The sequence below is a fragment of the Pithys albifrons genome, chromosome 7 (assembly GCF_047495875.1).
Source record: "Pithys albifrons albifrons isolate INPA30051 chromosome 7, PitAlb_v1, whole genome shotgun sequence".
NCBI classification, from domain to species: domain Eukaryota; kingdom Metazoa; phylum Chordata; class Aves; order Passeriformes; family Thamnophilidae; genus Pithys; species Pithys albifrons.
Window position 1 is genome coordinate 26,420,923 of NC_092464.1, and position 18,667 is coordinate 26,439,589.

The 18,667-nt window shown below is 35.8% G+C and overlaps 1 protein-coding gene and 1 long non-coding RNA gene across 5 annotated transcripts in view; one reads left to right on the plus strand and one right to left on the minus strand.

Annotated features, from left to right (window-relative positions):
* UMAD1 (UBAP1-MVB12-associated (UMA) domain containing 1) overlaps positions 1-17,099 on the plus strand; it is a 77,138-nt gene extending 60,039 nt beyond the window's left edge. The window contains exon 4 of the mRNA XM_071560777.1: positions 15,541-17,099. Coding sequence (XP_071416878.1) covers positions 15,541-15,783 — 243 coding nt within the window. The 3' untranslated portion in view covers positions 15,784-17,099. The remainder of the gene's footprint in view (positions 1-15,540) is intronic.
* LOC139674444 (uncharacterized) overlaps positions 15,558-18,667 on the minus strand; it is a 33,651-nt gene continuing 30,541 nt past the window's right edge. For all 4 annotated transcript variants that reach the window (XR_011698293.1, XR_011698291.1, XR_011698292.1 and 1 more), the window contains one exon: positions 15,558-18,033. This is a non-coding gene — a long non-coding RNA (uncharacterized lncRNA). The remainder of the gene's footprint in view (positions 18,034-18,667) is intronic.

An 18,667-nucleotide genomic window follows, 5' to 3' on the forward strand; every position in this document is an offset into this window, starting at 1 on the left:
TGAAAGACTTATATGTCACAAGACTACTTGTATGAACTGGCTTGCAATGGCATCAATTAAATGAAAATACAGCACTTGATAGTATCTAGGCTATTTGTTCCAGTCTGGATTTCAGTTTTCAGACTTCATATTTACTCAAAGGAATTCCCAAGTTCTCAAATTAAGTAGAGTAACCAAGAAACACAGAAATTAAATGGATAATTCTGGCCATTAGGAAAACAATATTCCCATTTGCAGTGGTGAGTATATTTTTATAAATTTGTGGGAGAGGTCTACCAATTTAGAGAAACAGGAAAAGCATTGTATTACACATTCAATATGTCATTGAGATATAGAACATCAATTGAAATAATAACCTCGTTAGTATTAAAACACAAATACTTGATAAACATAGAGCAGTACGTTTTCAGATACAAATATCTGATACTACAAAGTAGTATCAGATATTTGTAGTGCAGAACTGAACAAAGGAGCATTTAGGTCATCACCTGCATCTTTCAAGTGCTGGACACTTGCTTTTATTTTTAAACACAAAATATTTAACAACTTACTAGATAAAAACTTTGTGGAACATGGAAAGTGCTTTTAGAAGCACTTCTTTTTAAAGAATGAAATAATACTTTGTTCATGGATCACCTCCTTATTCAAAAGGGAAATGCCTATGAGTTTGATTTTTTTGTAGAAAGTATTTCCTGGAGTATTTTTTGGTGACTGCCATCAGTTTCCCATTTACTTAGGTGCTGTTGGACTTGTTTGCTGTACAATTACTGAGTTGTCAGGTACATATTTTCATATAATCTTACACAAATTATTTAAACTAATGCACAAATAAAGGTTTGCTGCAACTAGGAATCTGTTACAGAACCTGTGTGTGGCTGTCTCAAACCGAGACAGAAGGGTGTTCTCGAAGGCCAACTTGAGGCCAAGCATTTCATCTTCTGCTTCAGACAGTATGAACAGAAGCTCACGTCCTCTCCATCTCTCCAAGTGTGGCTGGAGGTTTGGGAGGGTCATCTCCCAATGCCGATCAGTCCTAGAGGGAAGTGTTGTCCAGCAGGATAATGAGTGCTCTGGGCCTAATCAAGCATGTCTGATCCCACTGAAGTTGCTTCAGGCTCATGAACTAAAAGTCATACACACATTTAAGTGCTTTCCTGGACTGGGTCCAAAATTGTTAGTGCTCTGTAGGGCCAAGAACTTGAATTAGTCTCTTTGTGACTGGGAGGTACAAAGCTTCTCATTTTAACTGCAACACCATCTTAATAGAAAGAGATACTATGGTTTTATTTTTTATGTTTGTGATTTTTTCCTTTATTATAGTATGATTTCCAAATAATTCCATCTTCATCTGCTTTCACTGGAAATTTGAGGTTATAGAAGATAACAGAATGGAATGGTTAGCTTTGATATACGAAGAGTGCTAGAAACCCCAGTAATGTGGTGGGTTTATTTTTGATACTGAGCTAGTCCATTGGTAAAGCGAATTAGTGCAACCATGTATTTTTGCCCTACTGTGAGTGCAATTATGTAGCATATCTATTAGGAGACATAAAAAAATATTTTTGACAGATGGTATGGCTGTGAATTAGGATTTATGAAGATTACTGTGTGTCTGCTGTCCAGGACACCTGGGATTATTGAATTGATGTAAGACATAACAACAAAAAAAATTACATTTCTGGTAATCACTGCAGTGTTTTGTATCTCCCTACTGTCACCTTAAGAAGCAGCTCATGTTTATTTGATATTGCACTTCTCGATAATCTGACATGCGCTCTTTAGCCAACAGATGTCAGCAGATTTAATGGGTGAAAACAGTAAGTGTATTAAAATAAACCAACAAAAATGAGAGCCATCTTTAGATTGTAAATTAAGATTTTTATCTTCCTGTGTGTTCTTTTTTTTTGTTTGTTTTTATTTATAGTCCTAATTCTCCCTCAAATACTTAAAATCCATTGCCTTATATTTAAGGAGCTTGTTATACTTTTTCTAGGGCAAGAGAGAATCCCCCAGGGGATTGCTTAATCCATAATTATCTAATTTATATGTTGTTGTTTTAGCCACTCTTAATTATATACCTTGCTGTGATACTTATCATCTTATGACTTAGTTTTCTTTATGAATTGTAATAGTTTTGTTATGGTTCTTGTGCCCTTTCTTTTCATAATTTGCTACTGAAATCTGAGAACATGGCAGAAAGAAAGCCCACGTTTCCTGAATTAAATTTATCTATGGTTTTCTGCATATAGATTATGGTGTGCACCATTTTGGGCAAGTATCTAAATAAATTAGAAAAAATACTTTTATGTCTGAATTGGCAGATATCCTCCTCATTAAAGTCATCCTTTGTAAAACTGCTATGTAAGGATTCTAAATGGATGTAAATAGCAGTTTCCTAGACATCTGGTCAGGGGACATATGACTCAATTAAAAAGACAGAAATACTATGACATATAAAATATCAAGGAAGAGATAATGAGAGCTGTGAATGTACAGAGTAGGGGAAAAATAATTTAATTCTTTTTACTCTTCGAGTGAAATTAGCAAGTGTTTCTGAATTTGATAGACTTTTAAGGTATCCTTTGGAGCAGACCAGCTTATATAATTCCAGGGCATGAATATATTAGTGTTATCTTGTGGTTTGTTGGGTTTTATTTAATTCAAATTAATTGGTTGTACCAGACCTATTTTTGCTTGATTTTTAGTAAAGCTTGGCTGTCTGGATTACTTTTACAAGTTACCAGAAAAGGAGGCATTACGGATCCTGTCTCTGTCCAGTCACCCAGCTCTTACTTCATGAGTCAGGGAGTCCCATATTTAAACTCTCAGGAAGGGTGTTCTGAGCTAGATTTGTTGCATCAGTTTACATTCTCTACATTTACTTTGGAGAAAGTGGTTTATATTTCAAAATTATTGTGATCACATTGATTGTGATTCGTTTGCTCTCTTTTAACAAAAACAGTGTCTGTAGAAAATGTTGTTGCTTAGTTCAGCTCTTTTTTTTTTTAAAGCTCTTGAAAGGTAGAATTCTAGTCATGGCCTGGGTAGATTAATTGCTTGTCATATGTCATATTAACTCTAAGATCTTCTTTTTTGCTTATAAAGCTCTTAAAACATGTTAGTCCATATTTTCTCTCTTCTTAATTACGGTCGTAAGTAATAATCACTTAATGAAATTATCTGCTCTTAGAAGGGACTGGAATAAGACTGTCTGCACCAAGTCATGAAGCATGTACTTTTCTCTGAATGCTGGTACCATCATAAGAAAGATCTTACGACTTATTCAACTATCATGCACAATCATAAGCTATAAGAAGTGAAGTTCTAACATTACCTTTGAAGAAGGATGACCCATGTTCAGTGTTGGCAGCTGTAGTGGACATGATCTTTCTTAGCTTCCTTCATCATTCGCATGTATAGTAAATAGCTGGCAGAGTTTTTGGATCCTTGTGCAGCCACAGATCAAAAGTACATACAAAGTGGAGCTGCCTTATGATAAGAAAGGCACGGTATATGGTTGTGACCTTATTAAGAACTAAGGTAAATAACCCATTCAGCTAAAAAAAAAGAACAGCTATTACATATTATAACTATGCAATAGCATATTTACTTTATATATCTTCATTATATTGTAGTGTTCATGTTGCTATCTGTTTGATAATTGACCAAAATATTTAAGATGTCTTTTCATACTAGGAAGATCTCCAGAACATACGGACCAATGGACTTCTGTCTGCTTTCAACAGTTAGTCAACTCAGGGGGGAGGGGAGGGTTTATGTACATAGTATGTATAAAAATATTAGGTATATGTATATACACATGTAAAATTTAAGCAATGTGACCATCCACAAGAAAGTCTCCTTCTCGTGTTACAAAGGATTACTTGGAGTGGCCTCACAAAGAGCACTTTATAGATTCTGATTTGTGTGATCTGTTGACCCAGGGTCAACCAGTAAGACCTAGGGATGTCTTGTCAGGCTATCGCCTTGTAGGGTTTTTCTTAATTCTAAAGTGAATCATTGGGCTTATCGTCTGTGTAACATGACACACAGCTGGGGTTATTTCAGGTACTCAGAAATGATAGTAGCATCAAAAATGCTATGTCCATTGTCTTTTTCTTAAAGGAAAACATTGTATTTTTACATATAGGGAGCTTCAGTGAGGATTGAGAGGTGTGAATTGACGGGGTTGTTACCAACTTCCTCTCTGAACTTAGAAACCAGTACATTTTCAAAAAAGTAATGCAGTGCTGTCTTACAAAGCACTTTTCTGTAGCACTTTGCAAGTGTGAAATACTGTTAAACCCTTTGTTTAACTTCAGCTGAGATTTCATAACAAGAATTGCAGAAGGCTTACAGTCTTTTAACATGGGACATACCCTGTTTGGCCAGCAAATACATGTAAACGTAACAAATGGATTGGAGCATAGCTCCCTCCCACAGCCCTGCCTGTGGAGTCTGGAGTCAGTGCTGAGGTCAGTTTGTACAAGTTGTGAGGTTTGAGCAACAGAAGACGAAAATCACATCCTGTAGGAAAAAAACCTGACACACAAGCATGGAATATTTTCATAGTTTAGTGCCTATAAATAGCAATGTATGTACCCACATGTAATAAGTTCATAAAATAGTATAATTGGCCTGATTTGCAGCCTCTTCACACTAAGATCTAGGCTTTAGTAAAGGGACATACACATCACATGGTGATCAAGAAACACATATCCAGAAGCACAATTTGCACCCCTCCCTATTTAGTTTGGGCAGAGACTCACTGTATGCTTGACTTAATTGCGTGCTTAGTCAGTTACACTGGTTTGCTATTTGTAGCAGGAGATGCTCAAACTGGGTGCCCATATGTTCCCATCATATTTTTTAGCCTTTCTCTAATTTTGAGATCTTCTGACTAGCTTAATCCCCAGATAAAACTACTGATTATCCTATATCTCTTGCCCAAATACGTGTGGTTAGACTAAAAGCTGGTAATGCTGGTTCGTTTTTCTGTTGTCAACAAATTGATCGGTCAGTCATCCTATCTCTCAGAGCAGCCCTTCTGGGCTTTCCAAATATTAAAATTGATCTAAAATGCAATGTAGATCATACATCACTTGATGAGATTGTGTGTGAATACAGCCTGATGGTACAGTGATATTTACAATGAGAGGCAATAGCGTAAAATGGTGGGTGAAAGACTGTAGTATGGAGTAGCTTATTAATAATTACTTTAAACACCAAGTAAAATAACCAGGTTAGTTGAACTGACACTTTCAGGAGGAAAAGAATAACCAAGCACAAAACTCACCACAAACAATGGTGGGCAGCCCATTTTATTGAAAAGAAAGCATGACATGAAAACCGCCCCATTTCAGTCCAGAATGCTAATATCAATAAGACAGGAATATGTTTCTCTGTACTTTCCATCAGTGTGGTTTGATCCTTTCACCACAATGGACTACGGCTGTAATTTTTGCCTTGAAAAAGAAAACCAAACCAAAACTTCACAACTCTTGTCCTCCTTGTGAAAGACAGTACATTGGGAAGCACGAAGTCAAATTTTGTTCTGAAGCACTTTTTAAAAATACAAGATAAAATGTAAGATTATTTTTTGCAATTTTGTTTTCTTCCACAGTATTACAAATGCTAAGAATATGTTTCTAGTGTTGTAATGCAATTAGTAGTCCTGCTTGATAAAAACAAATCTATGTTAAAAACCAAAAAAAAAAGTACCCTTCTTCCTCTTCATTATGGTCCAAGTATTTTGCATCCACAGAGAACCAGGAGGGTCAAAGAGGTCACCTTATTTGAAATAAATGACTAATATTTTTTTTCATTCATTCATTCATTCATTCATTCATTCATTCATTCATTCATTCGTTCGTTCATTCATTCATTCATTCATTCGTTTGTTTATTTGTTTATTTATTTTGCCCTTTAATTCTTTAAGAGTCATCACACTTTTATTCCCAAATCTTAAAAGTGTGTGCAGGAGGTGCTAAGGACAACTCAGTCTTGTTGCTGTTTGCAGACTGAAGCTTTACAAACTCTGGCTCCTGGTAACGTATTTACTGAAGTGGTGTTGAGAAGTGCTCCAGCTACAGACTGTGTATGGAGTAAATGGAAGTCAGATACTCATCCTTCCAGTCTCTTACTGACTTGAACCTCTATGGAGAGAGCAGGTGGAAAGCTGTGGCAGGAGATACTTGTCTAATTCACATTTTTGCCATTAGAACATTTTAAGTTTCTCAACAGGATGTACTGCTAGTCTTGCCACATGCTTGCAATTTGAGCAGCACAATAAAAACCTCAGAACCTATTACTTAGTATAGCAATTTTTATTCACACATCCATTTATATTCTTCAAGACTGAGGAGAAAGACTGTTAGGAAGATCCAGGGGTTTAGTTACTTAACAAAACTGCTGAAAGCATGGCTGAGGATATTGTTCCCAGGTACTGCTGGAGGAAGCTTCACCTGGGTTCAAAACTAGTAATTCTTTTCTGAAAACCAAATCCGAGAGAATTTCCTTTTCCTTTCCTCTGATGGAAATTGTTATTCCTCTGTCTTTTTTCTCTCATTGATATTGACATTCTAGGGAGACATTTCATTGATGTTGCTGACTCCCTCAGTTACTCAAGGAGAGATTGCCTTTTCTTCTAAAAAAACCTAATTCTGGTTTATACTTTTGCCAATTGTTCTAAATTGCTGGAAAATGTATTGACTTTATTTTTGTGTGAAAACATGTTTACTAAATATTTCCTTTTTATGCTAAATTGTCTAAGTTCTTTTTTTTTGGTTGACAGCTTTCATGTTCAAATCCTTGGATTTTCATACACTTAGAATAATGAGAGAACACAGTATTAACCCTCATTTTAGAGTTTCTGCTCCATAAACATCTACCATCTCAGAGAAGCTGTCGACTTTTTTCTGCTGTAGCAGGTTACCCTGTTGGAGCTTCTGCAGTTGCAGAGGTGGGGAACAAGAGGTAGAGAGGCATGGATGCAGAGACCAAGTTTGTCTAAGCTCCTGCTTTTAGGACATCAGCTTCCCAAAAAGTCTTCAGCGTGTTTTTTTGCTTGAAGCAGTAGAGACAGTCTAAAATCTTGTTGTCACTAAGTACATCAACCAAATGTAGCTGCTAAATTAAAACAGATCATTTAAAAACTGTTTATTTTAATATGCAATTAAAGTTTTATATTAAATTAATTTCTTAGTATATTCTCTGGCTATATTGAAACTCAGTTATCTGAATTTTGTAGTACATCATGAAAGTAGCAGTGAAATAAATGTAAGTACGTTCTGCTTCTGGATGACAGTGAAGTTATAAAACAAATCCATTATCAGCATTTATCAGACTTGTCCATTCATTTTGCAGCATATTGACTTGTCCTTCACTTCTGATTTTGTGAGTGTGGAATGCACTGCTGGATGGCTGGTGCTTCCTGCATTTTCAATTACAGTTCTTCAGTCTTGCAGTTCACTTTCTATAGTAAACTTCATGAACTTTTTAATCTTCCAGCATACATGCTGCAGAAAAAGAAGGAGAAAGGAATCTGGCCTAGTTAGTACCATTTCTTGGCACTGGGAGAAGCACAATGTGCTGAATATTGTTCATGTTGTTTATTTTAATGTATGAGATCTTTGCTATGAATAGCTTGCAAAGTACTTTGAAGGAACAGGAACTAAACCGTTCCTTACTGAACCCACACCTTTCTCTTTCTTCTAAGATAATTCTTATCACAATATTCATGTTGCAGAGGGGAATGTTGTCCAAAATTCACCTGCAAAGACAATGTCCTAAAGCTCAGGGGCCTCCAGAGAGGCACTGGGAGGCAGGAAGAAGAGGAACCCTGCTACCGAGGGGACATAAGTGCTACTAGAGCTCTTCAATCATCACACTCTAAAGTGCTGAAATTGGTTGGGATAGAACGAAAGAAAAGAGCATAATTACTTTAGTTAACAGTGTGAAATTAAGACTTAGCATTTTTAATAAAGATTTAGAATTCTTTTCTGCTTCCTTCTTATTTCTGCTTTCTCTGAGGTTTGCAGTCCTTTTTTTTCATGTTGCATTTTTTCCCTGTTTTTTATAACTTTATAGTTTCTCATTATAGATGCCCACCTTTGAGATGTTCTGGTTCTCCACCTTCAATTATTGAATGAAATAGATAATACAATTTAGGAATAAAGGAATAAAAGTAGGAATTTGAAATAAAAATATTGGCTATATTAAGTTCAATGTATTTGCTAAATTTATCACTAGCTCCCCTCCAAATATTTCCAGTGCAAATTGTTTTTAAAGGAGATTGAGTAAAAATAGAACCTTCATCTTGTACTGGCTTGAGATTGCATAATTGTTAACAAAAAACCTGGTGTCTTTCTTCTAGGACGAACAAATGAGATAGTTTAGACACTAGATATGAAGTCTTTTGTGGTATTTAATAATATTTTTCAGGGTAGAAATGCATTCTAAAAATGTTTCATAAATAAAACTCAGAGTCATCTCTAGTATTTACTAGGATAATTTAACAAACGCACTTCAACTGTGGAACATTCAGAGTATCCAGAGTTCAAATGTCAACCTCGCAGTTCTTCCCCTCTGCAGAGATTAACAATTTTATAGCTATTTGAGAGGGCAGGAAACATATACTAATTACAGCAAGTTTATTCTGCATTTAAACTATAGAATTGTTTCTATAGTTCCATTTTTCTAATTGCTTTAATACCAATAAAGATGTACAAATATAGATTGTTATTAATACTTAAAGTGTAGTTTAGCAAAGATTCCCCTACTGTTCTTTGCAGGCCAGGATACGCTGTGAGGAGCTTTGCTGTAACACTAAAAAGCTGTAGAATGTCAGAAATACTTCTCATTGCTTCTTTAGAACTTTTTTCTTTAAGATTTCAGCAACATTAACCTGACCTTGATTCTGTTATAATATAAGAAGGAGCTGAAAAGCATACTTTAGAAAAGAAAGAAAAGTATCTAAAATGTACATCACAAATCAGTAAAAATATTCTTAAATGCTTATTTTAAAACTTGATTCTGTTTTACTCCGAACAGCAATGTTGATAAATTTGTACAGGTAACAGGAGCTCTTAAAAAAAGACAAATCACTGCTGTATTACAGAATGTGAGTTGTAAGAAGCTTAGAAACAAGAGCCCAAAGCAAATGGGAAAGCTGATTTCCATTGATATCCATTCTTGCTTCTAAAAGCCTCTCCAAGGACTCAGTCTTAGCCTGAAGCTTTCAGCCTGTAAGTCTGCCCTATTGCAACCCTTGACAACACCAATCTTTGGCCAGTATTAAAAGCTTGGATTAGTGTTAAGAAAGCAAGCAAGTGACTAGAAGGAATTTAGATACAGCAAGAATCTACTGCAAGATCTCCAGCAGTTCTTATGTCTAATTTTGGTCTCTCAGCTAGGAATAACTTTTTTCTTGAGCCTCTGGACGGGATGCTGACTAAACTTTTGGGTGAGCCTCGAAAGAATAGCAGCTCTCATTATTCGCAAGTGTTTTCTGAACCATCTCAGGGGCATCTGTACTGTGCTTGCCAGGTGGGTTTGTTCCCTTCTTACAGTTTGGTAGGGATGTGGGTCACATAATTATTGGTATGTTGCCATCTTTTACTGTTAATGTTTTGGGTTGGGTTTTTTGTGACACTTCAAACCTATCATGTCATGCACTTTTCCGACCTCCAGCAAGGGTTTTACTGATCCTGTTTGGACATCAGAAGGAATTTCTTCACAGAAAGGGTGATAGGCATTGCAGATGTTCAAGAAACAATTGGATGTGGCACTTGGTGCCATGGTATAGTTGACAACATGATCAGTCAAAGGCTGGACTCGATCATCTTGGAGGTCTTTTCTAACCTGAATGATTCTGTGATTTTCTTCTCCTAGCTTAAATTTTTGAGTACAAACCTTGTGAGTAGTTCTTGCTTTCCCCTCTGTTTTTGCAATTACCGTTCTTATTTGAAAAGTGATTCATTGTCATCAATGGAGATACTCACTCTGCAATTCCTAGAGATTTTCTAAGAAGGTCCAGTGAAAAGCATCAACTGAAGCATAATTGGAAGAACAATCCTATAGGACAATTTCCAATTCCAGATGCATCAAAAATTACTGCATACTGTTAAATAAATTCTGAGATACCTCATGATACAATATTTCCTGTAATACCATGACATTTCCTGAACTAAGCATAATAATTCTGCATCACCAGTAGCATGGCAGGTCTCTGTCATAATTATGATATTGCTGGATATTTACTAAATATTCTGGAATACTGAAGGTACTGGTTTTTTTCTCAAGGCTGTTTTTTAAAGAAAAATGGGCCTGTTTCTGGAAAAGAGACCACCCTTTTATTAATCTCTTCTTTACAGAAAACCTTGTTCAATGGGTTTGGATGATAATAATCTTTGATCTTTCAGAGCACTGTAAATCCAGCATCTGAGTACATTGTAAACTATGCATTTGTTATTTACGAGACTTGGCAGAGTTTATGGTTAATACAAAGACATGCAGTGAATTAGGTGTTTTTTAAAGACAGCTGAGAAACATCTTTCTAAAAGAGAAAAAAGGAATAACTTTATTTAGGGGATAATTCTATACTTTGTTAATTTCAAAGTAGCATTTAACTCCCTTGCTGTCAGAATGCAATTAGTATCTGGTGGCCAGCTACCATATATATTTTACATGGTGTTTCTTTTATCCCTGTTCTTTTGGATTGTAAACCAAGACTGAAGAAGACACTTTGCTTATTTGAAATAAATTATTTGAATTAAATTTTATTGCCATACCTTATGTAGTTTTATCTGATTTTTTTTGAGTCCCTGGTGTTTGGTGAAATGTGAATCGGTGGATCTACTTGGTCAGTTCAATTAATATTTCTGATAACAAGATTGTGTATCATAGCATTTGGCAATGCTTAGTTTAGCTAATGTCCAGATAATATGCTCTGAATGGATTGTATTCAGGATATTTGTTAGACATTTAAGTAGAAACCAGTGTGACTAATGTAGGATATCAAATTCTTTAGGACTTGCAGTTCTATATATGCTTGAAGAAAGCATGGATGAAAGCATAAGCCATTTCATAACCTTGACTTTGGTTGCATCACATTGCTTTGTGCTGGTGTTTGCACTGAAACCAGCTTGGGTGACCTCAGCACCAAGGAGTGACTGATGTCGTCTCCTGGAATGTCCAGTTCTTCATTACTTTACCACAGGCTCTATGAAATCCTGTTGATAAGGTTGACTTCATCAAGGTTTCTTCTCTCCTGTGGATTCTCCAGCATATAAATGAAATATCTTAGTTCATTTAAAGGATTCCTTTATGGCTTTGAAGCACAAAAATATGTCTTGTTTGATAGAATCTTGCACATGAAGCCAATATCTAAATATTACTGCAGGAGTGCTCACAAATAGCCCTGCATAGCAAAGGGCTAAGAGTCATTACTGCCTGCAATGACTGCTCTAGGCAGAACTGAAAAATTAACTTCTTGCAGCCTGAATTCTTCAGGACTGGAACTCTTTTCTTTGTATATAGATACCTAATAGATAGTATAATATATGCTGTAACACTGTAACACTACATAAAGGGACAGGCACCACAATGAGTTTTGCAGCAACTTACCTTCAATTAACGTTCCAGGCTAACTTTGGCCAGTGTTTTTCTACCTTCAATTAACGTTCCAGGCTAACTTTGGCCAGTGTTTTTCTACCATGTTTGGGTTTTCCACACTGGACTAATAAATAGTCTTCCCCAGGTTTTGTATTTTTCCCATTGCATAATTCATTGGCATATCAGTCCAATAAATATAATATATGTGACTTGTTAAAAACTAAAAGGTGAATGTGAACTTTTCAAGATAATGAAAAATAGCAAATTTCATGGAAGAGACAGTAGTGGTTTATGTGTGAAACTGAAATAGGAAATCTTGACTCCTTTTCCATTTACGCTGTAATGGATCTTGTCACATCAGGCTCAAGACCTTCTCATGATGGGTTGGGTAAACCGAGACCCAAAGACCATTGGATCTAAGATCAGCTTATGCCATTTGTTATACTTACCTGACACTTTTCTTTGTTCTTGGCTTATCTGTACTGTGTTGCACTCAGCTATTTCAGGCTTTGTTTATGATACTGTTTTGACTATTCAAATAGTATCAGAATCTATAGACTATTAAGAACCTCACTGACAGTATGCAGAGATTGAGTGTGGTAAAATGGTGCTTTAAGAGTAAAATAATTCTAATGTAACTCCTCCTGCCTTACTGCAGTCTTGCTTTCAAATATTGAGTGGGACTTGGGAGTAAGAAAAGCTGGTTCTTGCTCAATCAATACATGGTATCTGCTCTGTACTGAAAGGGTTTTAATTTCTGCGGCTGTCCATTTAGCACCATTCTAACAAAAGTAAGGTTTCTATAGAAAAAAAAGAGAAGATACAAGATGCTTTGTACTCTCTTTGAATTTTTTTCCTCTCTTTGAAGTTAATTTTGCATGTGATAGTCCAATTCACATCATAAATCGCGTTTATCTGGCTTGTGGGACAATTAAGATATAAACATGTGTTCATAAAAGTATAATTTGACAATCAAACTAAACATTAGATTCTAGTGATTTCTGAGTATCATCTGAGTAATGGGAAGAGATAGGACAGTGAGTGAGGGATCATTTTTCACTGGAATGCAGGAGTGGAGGCAGAAGGGTCTTTGAAGATCATATTTAATAGATTCTTATATGCAACCCTGTTTTTCTTTTTGGGCTTTCTGCCTCCCCCACAGAGTATAGGAATTATGTGATACAAGCAAATACCAGCACCTCAAGGAATGATACACAGGTTATTTCTTTCAAGAGGGAATATGGCAAATTCGTGCAGAGTAGCAATTAGGGAAGTTTTCAAGTTTACAGCAGCTGCAAATTTAAGTACTTAATTGAAGTGTTGTGGTGATTCTTTCAGATAAATAAGTGTTCTGTGTATTTGGCAGTGCTCTTAGGAATAGAATATATCTATAGCAGAAGATGCTTATGAATTTTGTTGTCTTGCATACCTTGAGCCTATTTGGCCCTGACAAGAAGGAGTATTTCCCTCTAAGTGTTATCAATGAGCAGGTATAGAAACTAATATCTCTTTTAAAGTCTTCTCATCCTCATTTTGGAGATAACTGGGCTCATTGAAAAAGAAAACTACAAGAGGTTTTAGAGTTTTTCCTGAATTTACACGCTTATGGTGCTGTTACCCTTGGTTTTTCTGCTTAAAGCTTTGAAAGCTGGAGTAGTAGAACTATGCAGGCTATCTTCCTGACTTACTTGCTAGTTTTCCTATTTTCCATGACCACTAAAGATACCAGAATCAGTAAAGAAAGCCAAAAGAAATCTTCTTTATCAACTCTTGCCTCTGCTGCTGCATGTAGCTTTATGAAGTGCTGGTAGCTATTCCTAAGTATAAAGAACTGAGAAAAGGAAAGCAAGGGAAAACAAAGAAGAAGAAATATCTGTAAACTGTAGCTGTAGGAATTACGTAGGACAGGCATGCTGGTATTACACTAGCTCAGAGAATATTGCTCCTCTGTTTTTATTGGATCATAAACAGTAAGGTTAGCAGTTATATGCAGCAGTCATTCTTTCTAATAAACTTCTTAACCTTCCAATTTTTTTTTTTTACATTATTATTCTGTGACATGATAGTAACTGATCTTGGAAAGTTTATCTTACGCTTTAGGTTTCAAGTCATTGTGAGTATGAACAAAAGCTTCCGAAGGAGTGGCCATTTCAGAGCGTGCAGCACCACTAACCCCTTCTGTCCCAGCAGATTATGGAGGAGGGTGCTTCCTCCATCACCCAAAACAAGTACTGGCTCTGAACACACTTAGATTGGCAAGGGTGTCTGTTTCATTGCTGGCAGATTAATAGAAGCTTTAGCATTGCTTTATCTGTCCTACTGGATGAAATGTTGGGTTGTGAAAGGAATGACTAATACTCAGGTTGTGTTCAAGTCAAATCCAGTCTTTGGGAAGGAGGTGGAGTGTCTTTTCCCTGGCTAAACACTTAGCTGTGCTACATACTCCAGGCTAGAAAACACAGCACCCACTGCCATCCCACCACCCAAACTGTCCTTCCATCAAACAACCACCACTTCAGGTTGTCTGTAACATCCATGATCTGATATTCAACTCCAGTGTAGGTCAGATGTTGAGCAGCACAACTCCTCTAAAAATCATAGAATAATTTAGGATGAAAGCAACCTCCATACAACTAGATCCATTTAACTCTTATGATCTGTTGAACACCAAATTAGTATTTAAAGTTTTCAGTGCACTCCCTTCCCTAATAATAGTGTAAGCTTTGGATTTTTCTGGCTGTGTATTGAGTATGGAAGGTTGAAAGAAAGAAATCAAGACTGCAATCAGAAATCGATGTCTCTGTTTGTGGCTTTGACATGTCTTGTTAAGCACTTTTGAACAAATTACTGAACGTTTCTGTATGTTTGCTGATATAAAATAGAAGTCCTTATAACCAACATCTTACTCATAGAGATCATAAAATCATACAAGGGTTTGGGTTATAAGGGATCTTAAAGATCATCTAGTTCCAGCCCCTCTGCCATGGGCAGGGACACCTTTCACTAGACCAGGTTGCTCAGAGCCCATTATTGGTCAGGAGCATCATTAAAGGTGCCTGATGCAAGAGCTATTGGTCTGTATAGCATCATATTGCTATAAATAGTAAAACAAATTAGATTTGATTTCTAAAGGCAGAGTAACTAGTCTTCTCTTTGTTTTTAACATGGTAAAAGGTTTAGGATAAACATGTAATAAGGTCATATTGGTAGGTCAATGTATAAGCTTACAAGTCTATTAGGTGCAGCATACTATCAGCTGGCATTTTCTGTAAATTGGTTTGACTTTTTCTGTATGGCAGGATTTCTTTATTTCATTATTTGTTTTGGTTCAAATGTTGCTGTTGTTTTTTTTGTTTGTTTGTTTTAAATGTGTTTTTCTATAAAGAATATACTTGGCAATGTATACATTGCCATATATAATGGACTTCATCAGCCAGTTGTGCAATTCTATTTCAAATTGAAAAGCAAGATCATTAATATTTTGAAATTACTGGGATAGAAATGTTTTTATCATGAAAATCCTGCCTTTGTTGGACAACTTCTCAAAAGGTGCAGGAGGAACAAAAGATGGAGCTTCATCAGTTATGAAAGGAATTATATAAAGTAGCTTCCTCTAAACAAGACTGAACATAATGACAAAAAGTCCACCGGCCTTATGGGTTTCACAAATGCAGAGTAACATTAGGAAGTATCTCAGTAATCATTCCAAAAGATCTATTGTTAGCCTTAATTCAGGTCACCCTGAGCCAAAGAATTTTATGAACGTGTATTGAGAACTGCTGTTTTAGATCTACCTGAACTCTGAACCTGCTTTTATTTATTTTTTGTTTGTTTTGTTTCACTTTATTAGTAGGTCATTGTGGTTCTAAGTACAAAGCTGTAGCTGCCTGATTTGTAGTGTCTAAATGTCTGTTCTGTTCTCCTTAGAGATCACAGTTGACTGTATCAAGTGCAGAGGTGGGAAATCAAAGGAGTCAAAATTTGGAAGGCAGCCCTTTCATGTCAGACCTCCTGAGCGACGTCCCCTTTGCCCTTGCACCACACGTGTTAGCAGTACAGGGCACCCATAGTGACGTTCCTGACCGACTGCTTACCTACGACATCAATGATAATTTATCAAGGTTTTGGTATGACTTTACCCTTGAAAATTCAGTGCTTTGTGATCCATAATGTTTTCTTTAATTTTTTTTGCCTCTGTCAAGGAATAATTCTTAAAGTGAAGATAAAGACTTACTTTAATCGACTTAATATTTTGGGGGCCTGCCACTGGTGTATCAAATGGGTTATTATTGACAACTGTGATATATTTCTTAGCTTTAAATGAAATGTAACTTACTATGTAAATATTCTGTTTATCTCGAAAGAAATCAAGTAAAATTGTTTAAGCCTAATTAGGAGACTGGCTGTTGGTATCTACTTCCAGTAGGTAGGCTGCAGACACAAACATTTCATAATTTTAAGAGGAAGTCTACACGTCTGCACTGTTTGTTACACATAGATGCTGTTACACATGTTAAGATAACCTCTGATTTTGTACACACAGAAACCAATATTAACACTAAAGCAATGCTGCTCTGCAGTACTGGACAGACAGCTTTTCAGTGAAACCAAATTTTAAAACTCAACAGCTAATTATTAGTCCTTAAATAATCACAAATACTTAATAGAATTGGTTAAACTTACCAATTGAAAAATGAACATCAGTTGCTTCCTTTCCTTTTCCAATAGATGGTATTTTGTCCATCTCATTTTGTGTCTGCCTGGAGAAGTCCTCCCTGCCTGCCTGTTGGCTGCTGTTTGTTCTCATTACCACATGTGTTCCTGATTTATATACAGATCAGCTTTTCCATTTTAACCTCTTTGCCCCTTGAAGAAGGAAATCTCAGGACACGTACTTTTAATGGTCACACCCTTCTTTTTTTAATTTGTGTGCCAGAGATACAGATGGCAATGTTTAACAACAGGAAAACATTACATTGTTTCTTATCCAACTAAATTAAACTTCTAAGTACCTAAACATGCCTTCTCACAGACTGCTGTGTCCCTGCTCACAAGCTTTGCGCATGTTTTTCCCCACTAACACCAGAGTTGCTGTTCCATGAGCAACAGCTCTCTGGTGTAACGATTTGTGATGAAGAATGATCTGTGGCACACAAAGAAGTACATTTGTTTTCTGTCTTGGGGTACAATATTTATATTTTGCCAAATGGTAGTGAATATTTTCTTATATTTTCTATGCTCTGTGGTAGCTTAAAATACATATATTTTCAGACTTGCATCCTCTTACAGTATTTGAGATAAATACTGTAAATAATGAAGAAATTACATTGTGAATATGTCTTAGATTGTTAAGTATTCATGGTTTAGATCTTTTTAAATGTATGTATTTAATATTTTTGACATCTATGTTCTTAAATATTTTGGATGTATCGTTTCAGGGAGAGTATCTGTGCTGCACTTCAATAAAAAATGCTAAATAACAGTGAGTTATTTTTTATGTGTGAGAGTTATTATGTGATTTCAGCTGTATTGTTTACTACAGCTGTGACCATTCAGATTTCATGGGAACTTGAACTTGGAAATTCAATTTGAAAATCTTTTCAGTGTCATTTTAAAAATCAGTGCCCTAATAAAATATATCACACTTTGATCTGATGGATTCTGTTTGCTGTGCTGGTGACTTGCAATGGCTTAGGTGACATCCATGATACTGCTTTGAGGATAGTATGGCTGGAAAGTGGGAACTACTAAAGCTTCTTAGAAGGAACAGTTGATTTTATGAAGTTTTTCAGAACTGTCTTGTGTGCGTAATTTTGTAGTTAATGTATACCTGAAGCACTAAATTTAATTATTACTTTATATCTAATAATTAAAAAATTGATCTGCAATTAGCATGTTTCTATTCAAGTTGTCCATTTGGAATCTGAAATGTTTCTGCAGCTCAGCTGGTCTAGAAGCAGAACTGTAAAGCACTGTTGAAAGCCAAATAAACTCACAATACTTGTTCTTTCTTTGCTAGCTGACTTGGCATGTAATTTTTTGCATTCATTTTTTGCCTAAAGTTAGACAATATATCTAAAGTACTTACATCATGTCAGATTTGAGCTCTGTTACACTCACAAGTATCCTTTCAAAATAAAAAGAGAGGCAGAGGAGGGTAAGGAGGAAGTTGTATTCACCATGATGAGAAATGTGGATGGTAGTTTAAAATTTGGCCTTCATTCTTAAGCCTCTTCCATTAAGGGTAAAATTTACACCTAGTAAAAGTACTAGTAATGAGCACGGGTACTGGGAATGTGTCTCCTGACTGCCCTCTCTTTAGCAAGAGCTGCGACTCAAACATCTCCCTTGCTTGAGATCATTTCTAAAAGTCGACTGAAGTCTTATGGCATCCAGATAGCGAAGGTGAATTTCTTCCTGCTGGGATAAGAAAAAAATACATTTAAACTGTTATAAATTGGTAAGATTTATGGCTACTACTATTTGTCCACTAATAACATGAAGATGGCCCAAAATCATCAAAAAATGAAAGATTTCAAAGCATCTCAGTTCGTAAAAGATGTGAATTGCTTGTCTAAGACACGTTTGACATCATCCGCTGATAATTGTGTAGCAAATATGTGAATATATGTGTATCTGTCACTACCAACAGACACTGGATGGTTCTATGTATTGTCATTCAAACCTCTCACTACTGATGAAGGAATATAGTTAATTAAAAAATACTTAAAAGCTATTAAAATAAAATCAATATCAAAATAGTAAATGCTCTCCTTTCTGTATATTCTATATATAGTAATCAGAACTTGAATAGAACTGGTTCTGTTGTGTTATGCATATATGTGTAAATTTTTTGGACAGAAGAGAAAGATATTTAATAGCTAATGTCATTAACATCAGAATTACAACAGAGTGCCAACTTCAGAATGAATAATGAAAGACTGAGGTGTGTTCCTGTGCCAGTGAAGTGCTGTAAATAGGAGCTTTGCTACTGCCATTAGTGTGCATATTACTAGGCCTGCATTCTTTTGTTAAATAGTTTATTTAGAGTTTA